General features: G+C 41.8%; 1 protein-coding gene across 2 annotated transcripts in view; it reads right to left on the reverse strand.

Annotated features, from left to right (window-relative positions):
- Positions 1 to 4428: 4428 nt before the first annotated feature.
- The window catches only part of GLIPR2 (GLI pathogenesis related 2), a 77932-nt gene continuing 61257 nt past the window's right edge, over positions 4429 to 21103 (reverse strand). The window contains exons 5-6 of one of the 2 annotated variants that reach the window (XR_011556867.1): positions 5965 to 8222; positions 4429 to 5817 (exon numbers count right to left, since the gene is read on the reverse strand). Coding sequence is in view for 1 of the 2 variants with exons in the window: in XM_070727791.1 (XP_070583892.1) it covers positions 8062 to 8222 (161 nt within the window). In the remaining variant the exon portion in view is untranslated. Of the gene's footprint in view, positions 8223 to 21103 lie in introns of both variants that reach the window. The other variant, XM_070727791.1, reaches the window with a different exon arrangement.

Here is a 21103-nt window from a genome sequence, read left to right on the forward strand (position 1 = left end):
TGTAGATCATGTGCTTCTAACATCGTAAGTCTTTTATTTCTAAGCATAATCCATTATTTAATACATGTCATTGCTGTAGCTTGATAAATATCAAGGGTAGTGCTGAGGATTTTAATAATTTTTTCACAGATAAAATCACTCAGATCCAGACAGACTTTGACTCCAACTGGAATGCCTTGTTGGCTGATGAGTCAGTTGAGGTGACAGGTGCCTGTCTTAATCCTGTTGTATGGGAGGAGTTTGACTTGGTGATGCCTCATGAAGTGGACAAGGCCATGGGAGATGGGAGCTCCACCATCTGTTTATTGGACCTATGTCCCTCCTGGCTGGTTTCGGCCAGCAGGGAGGTGACACGGGGCTGAATCCAGGAGACTGTCAATACTACTTTCAGGGAGAGGTCCTTTCCAGCTCCCTGCAAGGAGGCAGTTGTGCGCCCGCTTCTCAAAAAGCCTTTCCTGGACCCAGCTGTTCTAAACAACTATCATCCTGTCTCAAACCTGAAAGCAGTGTTCCCTCTAAGCTGTGTAGCACACTCTGGCACAGGTGAATCCTTAGGATGGCGCAGTTTTTCAAGCCTACCCAGAGCTGGCACCGTTTTTCCCTGCCCGACAGCTGATCCGCCCCTTCCAAGCTGTTAGTGGGGGAGAAACCTCCGGCTTCTCTGGCTCTGTCTGAGGTTGCTGTCACACGCACCCACCTCAGAAGAAGGCAGAAGATTGGGGGGGCTGAAGGAGGCCAGCCCCCTCGCACCAATGAAGGCCGCCCTGCGGGCTTTCTCTAGTGTCTGGATACAGAGCTCCGAGGGATGGCCTTATGCTTCCCCTCAGTTGCCGCCATGCACGCCGTGTCACTTGCGCGGTGGCGGGCGTTTCTCACAGGGTTCCTGCTGGCACCACCCCCAGTTTGGATGGGGGTGGCTAGTCACCATGGGCATCCAAAATGGGGGCGCTGCCAGCAGGGACCCCATGAGAAATGCCCACTGCCGGGCCACTGAGAAGCGGAAGGGCATCCCTTGGCACTCTGTATCCAGATGCTAGAGAAAGCCCGCGGGGCCTTCATTGGTGCGAGGGGGCTGGCCTCCTTCAGCCCCCACCCCAATCCTGCAGTCTGAGAAAAAGCAAAAGGGGGATGAAAGCGGGAGAAAAATAGAAATGAAGTTGACAGAAATAATAAAAGTAATAAATAATAATTGCCCGCCCACTGAAGTTCAGCCGAGTCTCCTCCCCACCCGGACGCTGGGCCAGGAGCGGGGTCTTAGAGGTGGGGGGCTCTGGAAAGGGGCTCACCCCAGCTGTCCCTCCTTCCACCCTCCCCTCAGATCAGAAAGGGATCGGCAGCCCTGAGGCCCTCTCCGCAGCCACTCTCCGCCTTTGCTGCCTCTGCATCAAAACGGGAAATGTGCTTATTCCAGGCAGTTCCGGGGCTACGTGGAGCACAAGCGGCCCTGCGGGGCCGTCTAGAGTCTCCCATTTGCTTTCACCAATGCTGCCTAGCAGGTCCGGGGCCGCCCTTGCATTTCAATGACCCTGTAGTGAAGACGGGGCTCTACAGAGTGTCTGCTAAACTTTCTTCTCCTGAACCCTTTCTCCCACTTTTAAAAAGGATGCTGGACCACAAAAGGGCTTTTATGGGGTTCGTTTACTAGCAGATTGTTCAGTGGTATTTTAACTTGATAAGTTTAGGGGAGAAGAAGGGAGGAGGAAGAGAGAAGGAGGGAAGGAGGGAGAGAGAGAGAGAGAAAGGAGGAGGAAGGGAGGGGGAGAGAGAAAAGGATGTATTAATTTGTAAAATTGGATTAGAATTTTAGAACTATATAGAATTACATAGGTAAAATTAATGGAAGATACTTATGATAAATAAGGGGTTTATGATATGTACTGTATGGGTTTATGAGTTTGCATTATGAATTTAAAATATACTTGCAAATGTAAAAGATTGATAATAGTAAATGCTAAGTGTCTGAAAATTAATTGAGCTTGGAAATAGAGTGAAATTATAGAAAAGTAAATATGAAAATATATTAATTGATGTATTGGTGTTCAGATAGATTTTCATAGTATTATTAGATTACTATAATACTATGATAAATATTTAAGAAATGAAGATTTTAAAGCATGGATTTATTAATAGTTGTGTTTTTGGATTTGCTGGTTGTTTTAATTTTAATAGTAATAGATTTTGGTTTTGTTTTATTATTAATTTCTTTTAATAAAAAGAAGGGAATTTTTTTCCTATTTATTTCTTTATTTCTTTATTTATATTTCTATGCCGCTCAGTCCCAAAGGGACTGCCGCTCAGACACTATACCTTTCCGCCCACACACACAAAAAAATTAGAGGGAACATTGCCTGAAAGATCTCTGGTGGACCCAGGATATGGGTCATTTCTCTATCCTGGTGCTTCTTGACCCCTCAGCAGCTTTCAATACCATCGACCATGGTATTCTTCTGTGTCGGCGGGAAAGGTTAGGAGTGGGAGACACTGTTCTTTGGTAGTTCACCTCCTACTTCTCTGGTTGGTTGCAGAGTTAGCAGGGGGGCAGAGGTCGACTCTAGGTCCCACTTTGTGGAATTCCTCAGGGGTCGGTCCTCTCCCCCCTGCTGTTTAATATCTACACGAAACCACTGGATGAGATCATCCAAAGACATGGGATGAATTACTATCGGTATGCTGATACACTCAGCTATACATCTCCACCCCATGCCCATTCAGTGAAACAGTGGAAGTAATGTGGCAATGTCTGGAGGCTATTAGGAATTGGATAAGTGTCAACAAGCTCAGGCTCAACCCCAACGAGATGGAGTAGCTGTGGGTTTTGCCTCCCAAGGACAACTCCATCTGTCAGTCCATTACTCCGGGGGGGTGGAGCTTTTGACCCCTTCAGAGAGGGTCCACAACTTGGGTGTCATCCTCGATTCATAACTGACTTTAAAACACCATCTTTCAGCTGTGGCGAGAGGAGCATTCGCCCGGGTTCGCCCTATCTGGACAGGAAGTCTCTACTTACAGTCACTCATGCCTTTATCACCTTGAGGTTGGTAATATATTCAACTTAATTAAAGTAATTCTATCCATCAATGATAACTGAACATTTTTCCAAATCTTTCTCAATGTTTTTTTAGTTTTATATACAGTAGTACCTCTACTTAAGAACTTAATTTGTTCCGTGACCAGATTCTTAAGTAGAAAAGTTTGTAAGTAGAAGCAATTTTTCCCATGGAATCCATTTAAAAGCAAATAATGCACGCAAACCCATTAGGAAAGAAATAAAAGCTCAGAATTTGGGTGGGAGGAGGAGGAGGAAGAAGAGGAGGAGGACAGTCACTGCTGAAGGAAGAAGGGGAGGGGGAGGGGAATCAAAAAAGTCCAAAACTTTAAGGCTTAAAAAAAAAAAGAGGGACTCTGAGGCGGTGAGGAAGAGCATGCGCCTCCCATACACCCGATGCAAGACTCCCTCCCATACTGTGCCAGAAAGAGAAACACAGGCAGGTGAGAGGGGGGAACCTCCCGCTCCTTTGACTGAAAAGTGGCTGCTGCTGCTGCTGCTGCTACCCACTGCCTCTTCCTTCCCATGCTGAAGGGCTTCCCTCTCCTCTCCCTCGCTCGCTTTGTAGCCAGCATCTTTCCTTCACTGAAGTGACTCCTCTGTTTGGCTGGATTTTTTTCATTTTCAAAAATTCTAAAAAATTTAAAATACTGTATTCTTAAATTTAAAAGAAAATTAAACCAAAAAATTCTATTCTTAAATGTTAGTCTTTGAATTCTGTCTGTGGCTAATGTTGAAGTAGAATTTAAATCCATTAAATTTAAATCCTGCAGATATAGTTTGTAATCTATAGATATATAAAAGTCTGTCAGCTGTGTAAAACTATGAAAAGGGAAATCTCAGCTAAACAGAATAAAAAATGAAAATATCAGTTTCTAGTAATATAAATGGTTATTTTTAAAAATGTAGTTTGTAATAATACTGAAGAGGTTCTTTCCTTTAAAAATGTTGCAGTCATTATAGTTTTATCATCCACAGGATAGATAGTATTATAGAGAAATAGAAACTGGGTGTTTCATTATTCAGTTAGAGTAATACATAATTGCAGGGAAATAAAAACATATCATTTAGAACACAGTTCTACAACCCTCATAAATCACTCTAATACATTTGCAGACTTACGTATTTAAATTTGCAGTTTTGCTTTGTGGTTAGTAGAAACAAATATTTGTTTTGCAACAATCAGAGGTTCTATAATGCAAACAATGCTTTGCCTTACAACAGCCAAAGGTCTATATAAGTGATCACTCAGTTTATTCAAATCATTCAGTACATAAAAAATCATATTCAGTTAATTCATATAAGTTCAGTTCAGAGTGATTATAATCCTTATAAATATGCAGTACTTGTGGTTGGAGAAAAAAAACAGATTTGTACACAGATTGTATTCAATTGATTTAATAAAGTATAATCTTAAAAGTATGCAGCTCTTAATATTAAAAAAACATTTCAATTATATTGAAAAATTTTAAAAAACATTTATAAATCTAAATTTGCAGTTGATATAAAGCAAAAGAAGAAAGAGTAAATACTAAGTCGGTGTAATTTGTCAGCTCTCTCCTTGGCGTAACAAAGGGATGGGCTCCTCTCCCCCTAACAAAGACTGCTGACAATCATATCATTTACCTGAGCTCACCAGATTAAAATTTTGCATCCAAATAAAATTCTTCTTTTCTTTTCAAGTACAGTTTTTTCTCCATTCACACATTTTTCTGTAGGTGCAATTATGTACCTTTAAAAGATTTTTTTAGGAATTATTTTCTTTCTTTCTTTTTTGCTGATTGGTAAGGAGAGAGGGTATTACACTCTCCCAAGATTTGGAAAAATCCGTGGCTTTCAGCAGATGCTTCTGTGTAAAGATCAACTTACTGAATAGCAGCCTTTCCTTGCTGACATGCTACTGCCATTGAAACTGCTCACTATCTCCTAAAGCAGGGGTGTCAATCTCATTTTGTCACAAAAGTGTCACATGAAATAACAGGACTTTTTCCTCCTTTGCTAAACCGGGTGTAGACTTGGCCAGCGTATGACACATCCAGCATGTGACACCTGTGGGTCTAGAGTTTGATATCCTTGTCCTAAAGGATATCTAGCACATTGGACATGGATTGAGGAAAATATTTTGTTTTACAGATCAAGTAACACATCCCACAAGCCTTGTGTGACATCCAAAACTTTCACACCTCTTACAACCTGAAATCAACAGGGAGAGTAGAATGCTAAAAAACCTAGAACCATGATGGTGAACCTATGGCATGTGTGCCACGGGTGGTACGCAGAGCCGTCTCTGCAGCCATGCAAACCATGATCCCAGCTCAGCTGCACTAACGTGCACATGCCTCCTGCTGGCCAGCCATTTTCAGGTCTCTGCTGCACATACATGGGAGGTGATGTGCATACGGAAGTAGGCATGCATGAGGGTGTGGGGGTGCCGCACATGCACAAGGGGAGCTATACATGTGGGGAGCCACGCACCCATGTGCAGGGAGGAACACATGAGGGCACACACGCATTCCATTAAGGATGTGTGTGCACAGACACAAATATGCTTTCGGCACATGGTTGGCAACCATTACCCTAGAAGATAAACTACATCAGAAAAAGCATTTATCAAGACCCCAAATCCAGCCTGTAATCTTGTTCCCCTTGAGGACTAAACCTAGGACAGATATGGAAATCTATTCTTGTGAGTTGGTTCTTGGGAAGTCACTTAAGATTATAAAAGGGCTAGGTTCTCCAATCTCTAAATCTAGAAATGGGGGGGGGGGGGTCTTTGGGCTTAAGTCTGAGAGAAACTGATGTTTCTCAGTTCTTTATAGTCTGTTATAAGTAGTTTGCATATTATATTATACACAGTACACAGTAATATAATTTAGATAGCGAACCTTTTCTGGTTTGTGTGCCAAAAGGGAGGGTGCAAGTGGTCACAAACATGCATGCCAATACTTATAATCCCATCTGCCCTGTGCATATGTGTGTGACCCCCCCCCCCGCTCCTAGCACACAATGGCATGCCCGTTTTTTTCCTCTCACCAGGCTTCAGAGCCTTTCTAGAAGTCTGGGAAGGGTGAAAATAGCCCATTTGCCAAGTTCTGATTGATCTGGAAGGCTTATTTATTTGCTCTCCCCAGAGCCGAATTTCTGTGAGCCTGTGGAGGATGAAAATGGCTTTCCCATTCACCTCCACAAAGACCCTCTGGAAGCTGGAAACATTCCATTTCCATTTATACTGAAATTTCCGTATTTTTGCTCTCCCCAGGCTTCAGAGATTTTCTAAGAACCTGGGGAGGGTGAACTTCAAGTTGGGAAATAGACCATTTCTGGCCTCCTAGGGGGTGGGGAAGGCCATTTTCCCCTCCCCGGGCTCCAAGAAAGGTTCTGGAGCTTGGGGAGAGCAAAACATTGGCCTTCTCCATCCCATGAAGCTGAAAATAGGCTGTTTCCTGACTCCCAGAGGGCCCATAAGGCCTTAAAATCAGCTGGTTAGTGCCCACATGTGCACTGGACCTGAGCTCGGATGCCCATCAATATGGCTCTGGACCAGTCACTTTTTTTCAACCCTAATAAGAAAGCAATGGCAAACTACTTCTGATAAACCTTGCCAAAAATGCAGGTTTTCTTCAGGCAATCTCCAAGAATTAGACAGGATTGAATGGATGAATATCATCATCATCATAATCATCATAATCATCATCATCATCAATTGTCTATATACTACAGCATGAAGTCCTTTTTCATATGTCTCCTTTAACCAATATGTTCCTGAGCTTTCTTTTGCTAACTGGATCCATTCTGTAAAATCTTAAAATTTATTTTAGATTTTCTCCCATTCCATATAGATCTATTGGATGTTTCTTGCCAGTTTTGTAAAGTTTTTCATGCGAATAAAATTGGCACAATTTCCAATTTTTTAAAAAATATCTTGGGTAATATATTCATTTTAAGAGTTTCTGTTTATCCTAATCAGGAGAGTTTAATTTTTTTGATCCTTTAAAGCCTTTTTAAAAATGCCTTTCAAAAGCCATGACTATTGTGGCAATGGAGCACTTCCCCAACAACTGCATCATTTACTTGTCACCCAGTATTGTCAGTTCTCCCTAATAGAAGCCTCACTCTCCATATACCGTACTGACACAAAGTCTTTGCATTAAAAAATAGGGTGAGATGGTTACTAAATAGTAATTCTGTAAGCTTCAGCAAACTTCTAGATTGAGAAATGAAATTATTAATTTAATCTGTCCTTGCATTTCATATAAAAGCAAAAAGTCAGATGAGAGTCTAATGGATGTATAGGTTTTGTGCTATATGGAAATAGTTATATTTTTAGAATGCCTACAACCCTTCTATACCAATCCATGCTTACCTACAAACACTGGATGCACCAGATAAACAGTTCCATGCAATTTATGTTATGACATTTGCTATTTTCCATATGCATTGAGAATAGTGTATTTAAAACTGTTGCAACACAATCAGTCCCTATGGGTATTTAATTATCAGCAATTAAAACCAATATTTCTCTTTTTAGAAATCCTTGAAAATATAATGTATTGAAATAACAGTATTAAAATTATATTTTCATATTAAAGTTTGCAAATATAATTTAAAGAAGGAATTCTGTACAAATAAGAAATTATGAAAACCTCTAAAATATATTTGCAAAGTTTAATATCAAAATATTATAATCTTAATACTGATATTTTGCTCTTACATTTCTTGATGTGTGAACACACATCAAGAAATGCCATAGGCTCGCCATCATGGGTTTAGACTATAATATATAGCCATCCATATGAATTTGTGTCATTATCGTTTGGTGTTTTCATTGTGTTTCAGGAATGGTTCAGAAAAAGAATTAATTTTGTAGGGAGAACTGCTTCTCCATTAAACATTTCCTGAAATAATCATTAAAAGATTAAAGTACCATTCAATAGTGGTTTACTCAATATAATCAGATGAACTCCTAGTTTTCTTTCTATAACTTGTTAAAAACAGCCCCCTTTCCATATAGATTATTATTTTTTTGGTGGAAAAACATTTTGTTCATATTGCCCAGAGTTTACAATGTTGCCAGCAGGTTCATATCTAGCTACTACAAATGTGGAGCCATCACTTGCAGCTGCTTTTCCAACTCCCATCTTTTTTGTGTTCTTCCAAATCATTGCTGTGAAATGACCTGAAAAATCAAATGTGTTGTAAAAATAATGCATTTCCTCTGAAAAAAATATGTACTTTAGTCATAAGTATCAGGCTATACTAAGCAAAGATAAAAGAATACTAAATTAGTAGTTTATGAAAAATTGCTTTAACTAATTGCTTCGAAAACAGATCATGACAAACTAATCTTATTGCATTATTTGACAAAGTGACAAAGTTAGTGGAATAGGGGGATGTTATTGATGTGGTTTACTTGGATTTCAGTAAGGCATTTGGCAAAGTAGACCATAACCTATTACTAGATAAAGTAGAAAAACGTGGGATGGACAGCAACACCACCAGATGGATTCAAAATTGACTAACCATCCACACTCAATATGTAGTACTCAATGGAACTGCATCTACATGGAGGGATGTATACAGTAGTGTATCCCAAGGCTCTGTTTTAGGTCCAGTACTTTTCAACATATTCATCAATGACCTGGATAGCCAACACCCCAGAAGAGAGGTGCAAAATACAGAAGATCTCGACAAACTTGAACAATGGGCACTATCAACCAAAATGAAATTTAGTGGTGAAAAAAGTAAAGGTCTACATTTAGGCAAGAAAAACAAAATGTACAGGTTCAGTATATGTGGTACATTGCTCAACAGTAGGAACTGTGAGAGGGATCTTGGAGTTCTAGTGGACAACCATTTAAATATGAGCCAGCAGTATGCAGCAGCTGCCAAAAAAGCCAACACAATTCTAGGCTGCATTAACAGAGGGATAGAATCAAGATAACATGAAGCGTTAATACCACTTTATAAGGCCTTGGTAAGGCTACACCCAGGATACCACATTCAGTTTTGGTCACCACAATGCAAAAAGGATGTTGAGACTCTAGAAAGAGTACAGAGAAGAGCAACAAAGATAATTAGGGGATTGGATATTAAAATATATGAAGAATGGTTGCAGGATATATCAATTGTAAAGAAAAGGATCAGGGGAGACATGATACGAGTGTTCCAATACCTCAGGGGTTGCCACAAAGAAGAGGGAGTCAACCTATTTTCCAAAGCACCTGAGGTTAGGACAAGAAGCAATGGGTGGAAACTAAACAAGGAGAGAAGTAACTTAGAACTAAGGAGAAATTTCCTGACAGTTAGAACAACTAATCAGTAGAACAGCTTGCCTCCAGAAGTTGTGAATGCTCCAACACTAGAAGTTTGTAAGAAAATGTTAGATAACCATTTGTCTGAAGGAGTGTAGGGTTTCCTGCCTAAACAGGTGTTTGGACTAGAAGACCTCCAAGGTCCCTTCCAACTCTGTTGTTGTTGTTGTTGTTGTTGTTGTTGTTATCATCGTCATCATCATCATCCAGACAAGACAGAGTGGCTGTTGGCACTGCCTCCCAAGGACACGTCCATCTGTCTATCCATTACCCTGGGGGGGGGAGGAAATTATTGACCCCCTCAGAGAGGGTTCACAACTTGGGCATCCTCCTCGATCCACACCTAACTTTAGAAAACCATCTTTCAGCTGTGGCGATGGGGGCATTTGCCCAGGTTCCCCTGGTGCACCAGTTGTGGCCCTATTTGTACAGGGAGTCTTTGCTTACGGTCACTCATGCCCTTATCACCTCGAGGTTCAACTACTGAAATGCTCTCTACGTGGGGCTACCTTTCAAGAGTGTTCGGAAACTTCAAATTGTCCAAAATGCAGCCGTGTGAACAGTTTTGGGCCTTCCAAAATATGCCCACATCTCTCCATCACTCCATGGACTGCATTGGCTGCCGATTGGTTTCCAGGCACAATTCAAAGTGTTAGTTATGACCTATAAAGCCCTACATGGCATAGGACCAGATTATCTCCGAGACCGCTTTCTGCCGTACGAATCCCAGTGTCCGGTTAGGTCCCACAGAGTTGGTCTCCTCAAAGTTCTGTCAACCGGACAATGCCGGTTGGTGGAGCATAGGGGAAGAGCTTTCTCTGTGGGAGCCCCGGCCCTCTGGAATCAACTCCCACCAGAGATTCGCACTGCCCCACCCTCCTTGCCTTCCATAAGAATTTGAAAACACATTTATGTTGCCAGGCTTGGGGTCATTAGACCCCAGCCTCTGCCCAATTAATGTATCTGGTGTGATAGTATGTGTGTGACGTTTTGATTTTAAATATTTAGTTTTAAGAAATGTTTTAAAGTTATTATCCTATTAATTGGCCTAAAATGTTTTATTTATTATATTTTTTACTAAAATGTTGTAAGCCGCCCCGAGTCCATGGAGAGGGGCAGCATATAAGTCCAATCAATCAATCAATCAATCAATCAATCAATCAATGTGAATGAAAGATGTTTGCTTTTGTAACTTTCTAAACATAAAAATCTTATGGACTAACTTATGCATACAAAGAATGCTTGGTTATTTTTCTGTTTAGCAAAATAAATAGTATAGAATTGCCTCAAATTATAGTAAACTATAACACTAAATACAAAGAAAAGGAAGAATGTGTCTGCCATCACATAGAGATATCTTTGGCTTTTAAACAAAATGTAGATGTTCCAATTCCTTCTTTTCTTGAATGTAAATATATTAACTAGACATAGAATTCTGAGAAACTGGACTGAGGCTTTAACATATGCAATTTAATATCCTTCCACAGCTTCAGAATTGAAATGGCAAACAGGAAATCCCAGGCGCTTCGGCTGGCAAGTTGGCGTTGGCAGTCTGGAAGAGGGGCATCCCTGCAGCATGGCAGCCCTAAGGAGGGGAAATCCCTGTGGCAGTAAGAGCGCACGCGCAGTAAGAGAGCGTACAGACCCGGGCTCGGGTTTATAAGGTGAAAATAGTTCAGAAGAAGAGGCAAAAAAATCTTAAACACTGGGTTCGTATCTCGAAAAGTTCGTTAGTAGAGGTGTTTGTAAGTAGAGGTAGCACTGTAAAGTATAAATTATGTAGATATAAGAATCATTTTAGCCTTGAATCAGTGTTAGGGTTTAGGATTAACTCTAAATATAGATTTATTTATTTTATATAAATGTATTTATTTTAAAAAACCTCACCCTAAAAATATATTTTGCTTTATTTTATCATTTATTTACAGTAAAATAATATTAATATTAATAACCATGATGGCCAACCTATGGCACATGTGCCACGGGTGGCATGCGAAGCCATATCGGAGGGCACTTGAGGCACTCCCCTGTCAGCTCCAGCATAGCTGATTTTTGGGCCTTGGGAAACGCCATTTTGCCCTCTGGATGCTTCAGGGAAGCTGAAGTATCCAGAGGCCGGCAGACAATCCCCCACCATCTCAGAGGCTGGCAGACCCTTGAGGCCAGCAGAGCTCCACAGGTGTTCGCCCTGATGCCTTCTGGCCCTCAAAGGTCCTGGACCTGAAACCAGGAAGGCAAGAGGGCTGATGGTGGTGACAACTATGTCCCCTGTCATATGCCATCCCAGAGTGCAATCTTTGGGCTGGCAGGGCCCTTGGAGCAGGGAGAAAATGGTGCTGCCTGGAGAGCCAGTGGATGGGTACACCGGGACTCAACAGGAAGGTATGCCAAGCACTGGCTGCACCCAGAACCAGACGAAAGCCATGCTATCAGCCATGTGCAATTTGCTCCATCGCCTCTCAGTCTCTCAGCTGCGGAGCCCGGCTGAGAAGGTGGAGGGCAGAGCCATGTGTGGTTACTGTCAAACCTTTCCTACCTCCCACTGGAAGGACACACAGCTCTTAACCCCTGCCTTCACTCTAGCTGCCCTCACTATCAACCCTTGCTCACAAATCCCTTGTCACACCCCCTTCTTTTGACTCTGGGTTTTTCGATGCAGCTGAAAAAGAGGTTGCGCTTTACTTTCAGTGCACGGGACTCCCGATCCTAAGCCTGCTGCGCTTGAAAGATATAAGCAGCACTTCTCCCCTACCAGGTTTGTGCACCGGGAAGCTGACCCTCCCGGTGGCAGTTAAGGTGAGAACCTTACCTGCCACCTCCAAATTGCATCCCACCATGAGACATATTATTTATTATTATTATTTATTGGATTTGTATGCCGCCCCTCTCTGCAGACTCGGGGCGGCTAACAACAGCAGTAAAACAGTACAACAAAATCCAATACTAAAAAACAGTTAAAAACCCATTATATAAAAACCAATCATACATACAAACATACCATACCTAAAATTGTGAAGGCCTAGGGGGAAAGTGTATCTTAGTTCTCCCATGCCTGGCGGCAGAGGTGGGTTTTAAGCAGCTTACGAAAGGCATGAAGGGTGGGAGCAATTCTAATTTCTGGGGGGAGTTGGTTCCAGAGGGTCGGAGCCGCCACATAGAAGGCTCTTCCTCTGGGTCCTGCCAAGCAACATTGTTTGATTGACGGGATCTGGAGAAGACCCACTCTGTGGGACCTAACTGGTCGCTGGGATTCGTGCGGCAGAAGGCGGTCCCTGAGATATTCTGGCCTGGTGCCATGAAGGGCTTTATAGGTCATAACCAACACTTTGAATTGTGACCGGAAACTGATCGGCAAGCAATGCAGACTGCGGAGTGTTGGAGTAACATGGGCATATTTGGGAAAGCCCATGATTGCTCTCGCAGCTGCATTCTGCACGATCTGAAGTTTCCGAACACTTTTCAAAGGTAGCCCCATGTAGAGAGCGTTACAGTATGTCCTATCTGGGAATTGCATTCCTCAGTGTTGTGTCCAGGGAAGGAAGCCCATTGTACCAGCAAAAGAAAAATTCTCATGAGTTCAAGAAGTTTGATTGAACTTATGAGAAGTTTTCTTTTGCCAGTACAATGGGCTTCCTTCCCTGGACACAATGCTGAGGAGCACGACAGCTACAAGTTCCAGGTAGGACACACATCTCGCAGCTCTATCCACTGTGAGATGCCCATCCTAGATGTTCATCCAGAGCAGCTGCTGCCCTGTTGGAAACCAAAGACCTGGAGTTTGGGGGGAAAGACTTCTGCTGCTTTTGTTCCATGCAGTCAAAAGCAGCAGCTTTCTTTCCCCTAACTCCTGTTCTTCGGCTGTTGCGGGAGATGATTCCCGCAGTTCTGGTCACTCTTTACCCAGCAGCTTCTGCCTGTCCCTATTCTCCTCTTTGCTCTTTTTTGTACTCCAGAGTGCAAAAAACAGCACAAGGGCAAACCAGAAGTGCGTTTTTCACCCTACCAGGCTTCAGAAAGGCCTATGCACATGCATAGGGGAAGCATGGGGGAGTGCGCATGAGAGGAGGAGGAAAGGGATGTGGGTACATCACACATGCTAGCACCCACACACACACACCTTTGGCATGCAAACCAAAAAAAGTTTACCATCACTGGCTTAGACTAATATACTGTTTTACAATGCTTTATATTTTAGTGCTCCCTAAGCAGTTTACAGAGTCAGCATATTTCCCCTAACAATCTGAATCCTCATTATACCCATCTCGGAAGGATGGAAGATGAGTCAAACTTAAGTCTGGTGAAATTTGAACTGCAAAATTGCAGGCAGCTGGTAGTCTGAAAAAATAACCCTCAGTATTGCACTCTAACCACTGCGTGCCACTATGGCTAACAGAGTCGGCTGACAATGAGTCAGTCAAGGTGACTGGGGCTCGTACTTGTCCATCTGTCTGGGAACAGTTTGATCTGGTGACACCTGATGAAGTGGACAAGGCCATTGGAGCTGTGAGTTCCCCACCTGCTTACTGGATTCGTGTCCCTCCTGGTTGGTTTCAGCTGGGTTCAGGAGATTGTCAATGCTTCTTTGGGGAGGGGGTCCTTCCCGGCTCCTTACAAGGAGGCACTTGTGCGCCCCCTCCTTAAGAAGCCTTCCCTGGACTCAGACATTCTCAACAACTATCGTCCAGTCTCCAATCTTCCCTTTATGAGGAAGGTTGTTGAGAAGGTGGTGGCACTCCAACTCCAGCGATCCTTGGAAGAAGCCGATTATCTAGGCCCTCAACAGTTGGGTTTCAGGCCCGGCTACAGCATGGAAACTGCTTTGGTCGCGTTGATGGATGATCTCTGGCAGGCCCGGGACAGGGGTTTATCCTCTGTCCTGGTGCTTTTGACCTCTCAGCGGCTTTCGATACCATCGACCATGGTATCCTTCTGCGCCAGCTGGAGAGGTTGGGAGTGGGAGGCACTGTCCTTCAGTGGTTCTCCTCCTACCACTCTGGTCGGTCGCAGTCAGTGTTAGTGGGGGGTCAGAGGTCGACCTCTTGTGGGGTGCCTCAGGGGTCGGTCCTTTCCCCCCTGCTATTTTTTAAAATTATTTTTTAAAATAAATTATTTATTATATATATTATATACAAGGATTAAAAAGAGCAGACATATAGTATTGTAAATGTTATATCGTTTCACAGTATAATTACTGTTTGTCAAGGTGTTGTACTTACATTCTAAGATATACTTTACAGAACTGCCCGTAGTTCCCCCTCCCTCCCAGTTGAACTGTTAGCCACACAGTTCTTTCTTTATGATATCATAATACAGCTTATGGCATCAGCAGTTAAGTATTTGTTCTATCATTCAGTTAATCTAAAGTCAGATTGATTTGATCTTAGTTTTATATTTTGGATTGATATTGAGAACATCTAATTTATTTACTACTATTATTTCTTCTTATCTTGACCCAGTCATTAAATTTCTTCCAAATTTCATAATATTTTGATTCTTCTTTGTCTTTTAAGTTTTTGGGTTAATCTGTCCATTTCTGCACAGTCATATATCTTTTTTTATCATTTCTCTTTCTGATGGTGTTTTTTTCTTTTTTCCAATTTTGCGCTATTGTGATTCTGATTGCTGTAATCATGTTGTATTAAATACTAGTAGTGTTTTTTAAGTTTTTGATTTATTATGCCTAGAAGAAAGGTTTCTGGTTTTAATATCAATTTAATTGTAGTAATTTCGAAGATCCACATTTTAATCTTTTTCCATATTTTTTTTATTTGGGGGCATGTCCACCATAGATGAAAGAATGTCCCATTTTTATTTCTACATCTCCAACAATTTGGTTTCAGGTTTGGATACATTTTTGCTAATCTAGCTGGTGCAAGATGCCATCTATAGAACATTTTTGCATATTTTCTTTATATGGAACAGATTTTGTTATTTTATAATTTTTCCACATTGATTCCCATTGTTCTAAATATATGTTATGTCCTAGATTTTTAGCCCAGCTAATCATGTTTCCTTTAACTATTTCTGGTTCCATTTTATAATCAATTGAAAAGTTATGTAGCCTAGTTATAAAAAAATTTTCTTGGCCTAATATCAATTTATCTAGTATACTATCTTTTTCCTGAATTCCATTATTCTTTTTGCATTTTTGCCATTTCACCTGAATTTGTGTACGGTCACCAATCAATAATGATATTTTGTTTTTCTAATTGTTGCCTAGTTTTGATATTACCTCTCTTGTCTAATATATGGTTATAATTCACTATTTTTTTTTATTTGAAGAATGTTTGGAGGTGTAAGTGCTTCCATACTGAAATACCATATTGGAATTTTAATATAATGTTCTCTTTTAATCTTTATCCATGTTGCCATTAAGGAATCCCTAATTATATGATTTTTAAAGTATGTTGGAACTTTATTTTTTTCATTCCATAGAAATCCATGCCACCCTTGTAAAATATCATGTCCCTCTAAAGCTAATAATATTTGTTTTTTAACCTCTACCCAATCTTTTATCCAAAGTAATATTGTTGTTTGGTAATAACTTTCAAAATCAGGAAGACCAAAACCACCTTGTTTGGTTTTATCCTGTAACCATTTAAGTCTTCATTAAATATAATTAATAATATTTCCCCTAGTGTTTCTTTTAATTCTTTGTAGAATTCACCTGGTATACCATCAGGGCCTGGTGTTTTATTGTTTTTTTGTTTCAGTATTGCATTTTCCAATTCTGCTAACTTTATTTTCTTATTTAATATTGTTCTGTCTAATTCTGATATCTCTTCTAATTTTACATTTCCTAAATACGTATTTAATTGTTCTTCTTTTATCTCTTTTTTTGGTATAATTCTGTATAATATTTAACCGCATTATTCTTTTTCATTTCCATTGTGTATTGGCTATCTCCATTTTCGTCTTCTACTCTTTGTATATATCGTTCTTCTTTTTTTAACTTGTATGCCAACCATTTGCCTATTTTATTCGCGTTTTCAAATTCGTGTTGTTTGGCTATCTTAATTTTAGCAGCAATTTCGTCTTGTACTAATAAATTGATATTATGTTTTAATTTATCCCTTTCTTTTCTTAATTTCTCATTTTGTAGGTCTTTGCATTTCTACTTCTAGGTTTTTTATTTTATTTTTGTATTCATTCAGTTTTTTCTCTCTAGATTTCTTTGCTTTAGCTGAATATGCTATTGTTAGGCCTCTTATATATGCTTTCGTGGTCACTCAGATGTTCTGAATTGTAATGTCATTATTCCTGGAGGCTGTTGGGGTCTGGATGGATGTCAACAGACTCAAATTCAACCCTGATAAGACGGAGTGGCTGTGGGTTTTGCCTCCCAAGGACAATTCCATCTGTCCGTTCATTACCCTGGGGGGGAATTACTGACCCCCTCAGAGAGGGCCTGCAACTTGGGTGTCCTCCTCGATCCACAGCTCACATTAGAGAACTGTCTTTCAGCTGTGGCGAGGGGGGCGTTTGCCCAGGTTTGCTTGGTACACCAGTTGTGGCCCTTCCTGACCGGGAGTCACTGCTCACGGTCACTCATGCCCTCATCACCTCGAGGTTCGACTACTGTAATGCTCTCTACATGGGGCTACCTTTGAAGAGTGTTCGGAAACTTCAGATCGTGCAGAATGCAGCTGTGAGAGCAATCATGGGCTTCCCCAGGTATGCCCATGTTACACCAACACTCCATAGTCTGCATTGGTTGCCGATCAGTTTCCGGTCACAATTCAAAGTGTTGGTTATGACTTATAAAGCCCTTCATGGCATCAGACCAGAATATCTCCAAGACCGCCTTCTGCCGCACGAATACCAGCAACCGGTTAGGTTCCACAGAGTTGGCCTTCTCTGGGTCCCGTCAATGAAACAATGTCATTTGGCAGGACCCAAGGGAAGAGACTTCTCTGTGGTGGCCCCGACTCTCTGGAATCAACTCCCCCTGGAGATTAGGATTGCCCCCACCCTCCTTGCCTTTCATAAACTCTTTAAAACCCACCTCTGTCGTCAGGCATGGGGAAATTGATTCCCCAGGACCATCTTCGTTTTATGTATGGTTTGTATGAGATGTATGATTGTTTTTTATATTGAGGGTTTTAAATTGTTTTAATTAATGGATTTGTACTGCTTTTGTTGTTGTGAGCCACTACGAGTCTCCGGAGTGGGGCGGCATACAAATCTAATTAATTAATTAATTAACTAACTAACTAACTAACAAATAAATAAACAAATAAATATTGTGTTTATTATTTATTATTATTTATTTTATGAGTAATAGACAGAAAGCAGAACTGCTTAATTTTTTTCCTGAATCTGTCTTTACACAAAAGAGGTGGTGGTGGGAACAGTCCAATTTATCAAAAATAATACTATAAAAAACAGACTAGGAATTCGGGTTAAAATAGGCCAGGAACTGGAAAGAGAGCATCTATCCACCCTAGATTGTTTAAATCTCCAGGGCTAGAGGTACTGAAGGAATGGCCAATGTGACCTCAGAATCACTGAACCATATCTTTCAAAGATCTTGAATCACTGGGGTGCTATCAGAGGCCTGGAAAAAGGCTGTTGTTGAGGCCTCTGCCAGGATGGCTCTGCTCAGTATTTAAGAAAAGTAAAACTCAGAGTGCATTTTGAACTTCAAAAGTAAACTTTACTAAATCAGAAATGAATGAATCGAAAGCAAAGCAAAGTCTGAGAAAAATGGTGCAATAGCTTCCCATATCAAAGTAACCCCAATGCCCCCCCTTGGCAAGAAAACCAATCCCCATTGTCCATCTTTGTCAGGTGGACGCATCTTTACAGTCACATCATGCTTTCGGAGTGCACATCACTAATGTACCCCTTATCACCTCTTCTAAGGAGAAACAAAACTCCCCTGGCTTTCAGCAAAAGAAATGAAACTGTCATGGGCCCCTCCAGCAAACTTCCCCTGTCCCAAATTCCAAACACCTACCCCCACCCCCCATTTCTTATGACAGCTAAAGCACAGTTGAAGGATGAAACACAGAGAGGCTGATATTCGGACCCCCATTGAACAGGGATGTTAGTCCTAAAAAAGAAGAACGAGAAAAAGAGAAAATAAACAGAAAATATAAGGTTATGCATTATGGTTTATCAGGGTATTTTGCTCTAAAGTGATCAATTTCTTTCTGGGCATTCATGTGTTTCTCCTCCACCCATTCTGCATGAGATGGAGGGAAATGTTTCCAAGATACCCGGTACTGTAATTTCTCCCTTCGTTTTTACGAGTCCAGAATTTCTTTGACCTTAAAGTGTTGCTCTCCTTCACTAAGTAGGGGAGTTGGAGGATCTACTGGAGCTGGCCATAGCTCCGAAGTGTGCTTGGGTTTCAGCAAGCTGATATGGAACACTGGGTGGATCCTTCACAAAGGTTTTGGCAATTCCAGCTTCATTGCCACCAGGTTGACCACTTGCACTATAGGGTTGACCACTTGCACTATATTTGGGTCCTAGTTTTTTAGACTTTTGAGTGGCTTGTAGAAACCTTGTCGATAAAAAGATTCTCCTATTTTGCAGTTGGCTGGCTGTGTCCTCTTTTTATCTGGTTGAGCCTTATGGGCTTGATGAGCCTCATCAAGAGCTTCACGGGCTGCCAATTCGACTGTAGCTGAGTCAACCACTCTTTCGAAGTGGGGTGTTTTGGACCGTCTTGCAGTAATTCGGGAATAGGCACAAAGTCCTGACCATAGACTAATTTGAATGGGGTGAACCCAGTACCACTGTGCAGTGAATTATTATAGACAACTTCCACAAAAGGTAGAAGTTTGCTCCAGTTGTCTTGTTGATAATTTAAACAGCAGCAAAGGTACTGCTCTAACACCAAGTTGGCCCTCTCACACCCCCATTAGTTTGTGGGTGATGGGCGGAGCTCAGTCCTTGGGTGAGGCCCACTCAGGCCAGGAACTCCTTCCAGAACCCTGAAGTGAATTGGACCCCTTGATCCAAGATAATCCATTCAGGCACCCCATGAAGCCTATACACATATTGGATAAACAGTTTAGCTAATGCTCTGGTGGAGGGGATCAAAATGAACCTATTTGGAAAAAAGTTCAGTAACAACCCAAATCACAGTATTCCCCCAACTCTTTGACAATTCCACAATGAAGTGCATAGATATTTCCTTCCACAGTGGCCCAGGTCTCACCACATTCTGTAACAGTCCCTGTGGCCGACCAGGGGGCCACTTGGCTGCAGCACATACAGGACAACTGGCTACATAAGCTTGTTTCCTTTTTCATGGAAGGCCATCAAAACTGCCTCCTCAGTAAATGCAAGGTTTTTACGAACCTAAAATGTCCCGCTACCTTGTAGTCATGAGCTTTCTCCAATATTGCTATCCTCAGGGAGGATGGGATATACAATCCATGCTAATTCATCCTGCAGGATGCACTCCGTTGAGTGGGCTAGAAACCACTCATCAGTTTTTAGGGCTTCCCATATGCTAGAGTTTAAGTCCTCCGGCACCTCTGCCATTTGGGTTTTCTGTGCCCTCGTCACCACTGGGCGTGCCCACTGAACGACTGACTGTATTACCTCTGACCGAATACTGTTATATTGAGGTAATCTTGACAGTGCATCAGCCATAAAATTCTTTCCCCCAGGGATGTATTGCAGGAAAAAGTTGAAACAGGCAAAATTCTGCGACCATCAGGCCTGTTTAAGTGACAGTTTCCTGGGAATTTTCAGTGCTTCCAAATTTTTATGGCCAGTCCAAACCTCGAAAGGGTGTTTGGTCCCCTCTAAGAAATATCTGCAAGTTAACAGAGCCTACTGCTGCAAATGCTTCCTTTTCCCATAGTGCCCACCTCCATTCAGTCTCAGTCAGTTTCCTCGAGGTGTATGCACACGAGCAGAGGCCCTCCTCATCATCCCCTTGTAGCAATACTGCCCCCACTGCCACATCACTAGCATCAACCTGGACCACAAAGGGGGCTTCCAAGCTCAGGTGTTTTGAGGATGGTCTCATCCGCAGTCTCTTTAACTTCTCAAATGCTGCTTGACATTCCATTGTCCATTGTCGTGGTTAGCTCGGCTTTGGCCTAGGCTCATCTTTGATTTTCAGGAGGTTCGTGATTGGCAGGGCTATTTGGGCGAATGAAGGAATAAATTGTCAGTAAAATTTGCAAACCCCAGGAAACTCTGCAGCTGCTTGCGGGTGCATGGAGCTTCCCACTCCAGAACTGCCCTCACCTTCTCCAGGTCCATTTCCACCCCCTCATGTGAGATGCGATAAACCAAATAGTCAATGTTACTCAGATGGAGCTCACACACTTGGCATACAGCTCCGCTGCTTTGAGTTTCTTTAACACCGCTCGCACTAGGATGATGTGTTCCTCCAACGTTTCGGTGTACATGAGTACAATGTCCAAGTCGACCAACACTCCTTTATATAGGTGTTCGTGAAGCACCTCATTGATTAGCTTCATAAATGCCTCCGATGCCCCCAGTCGGCCAAAAAGGAATACTCGGAATTGAAAGCAATCTAACGGGCAGTTGAATGCCGTTTTCCACTTGTATCCCTCTTTAATCCGGACCTGATAGTATGACTCACGTAAATCCAGTTTGGTGAAGAATTTTCCCTTTGCCAAATAAGGGGTAGGGGGTACATGTTTTGCACACAAATTGTGTTTAAATTCTAGTAATCAATCACCAATCTCAATGAGCCATCCTTCTTCTCCCAAAAAAGGATCGGGGGTAGCCACCTGTGGCCTGGCTGATT

Source organism: Erythrolamprus reginae, chromosome Z, assembly GCF_031021105.1.
Source record: "Erythrolamprus reginae isolate rEryReg1 chromosome Z, rEryReg1.hap1, whole genome shotgun sequence".
Lineage (NCBI taxonomy): Eukaryota > Metazoa > Chordata > Lepidosauria > Squamata > Dipsadidae > Erythrolamprus > Erythrolamprus reginae.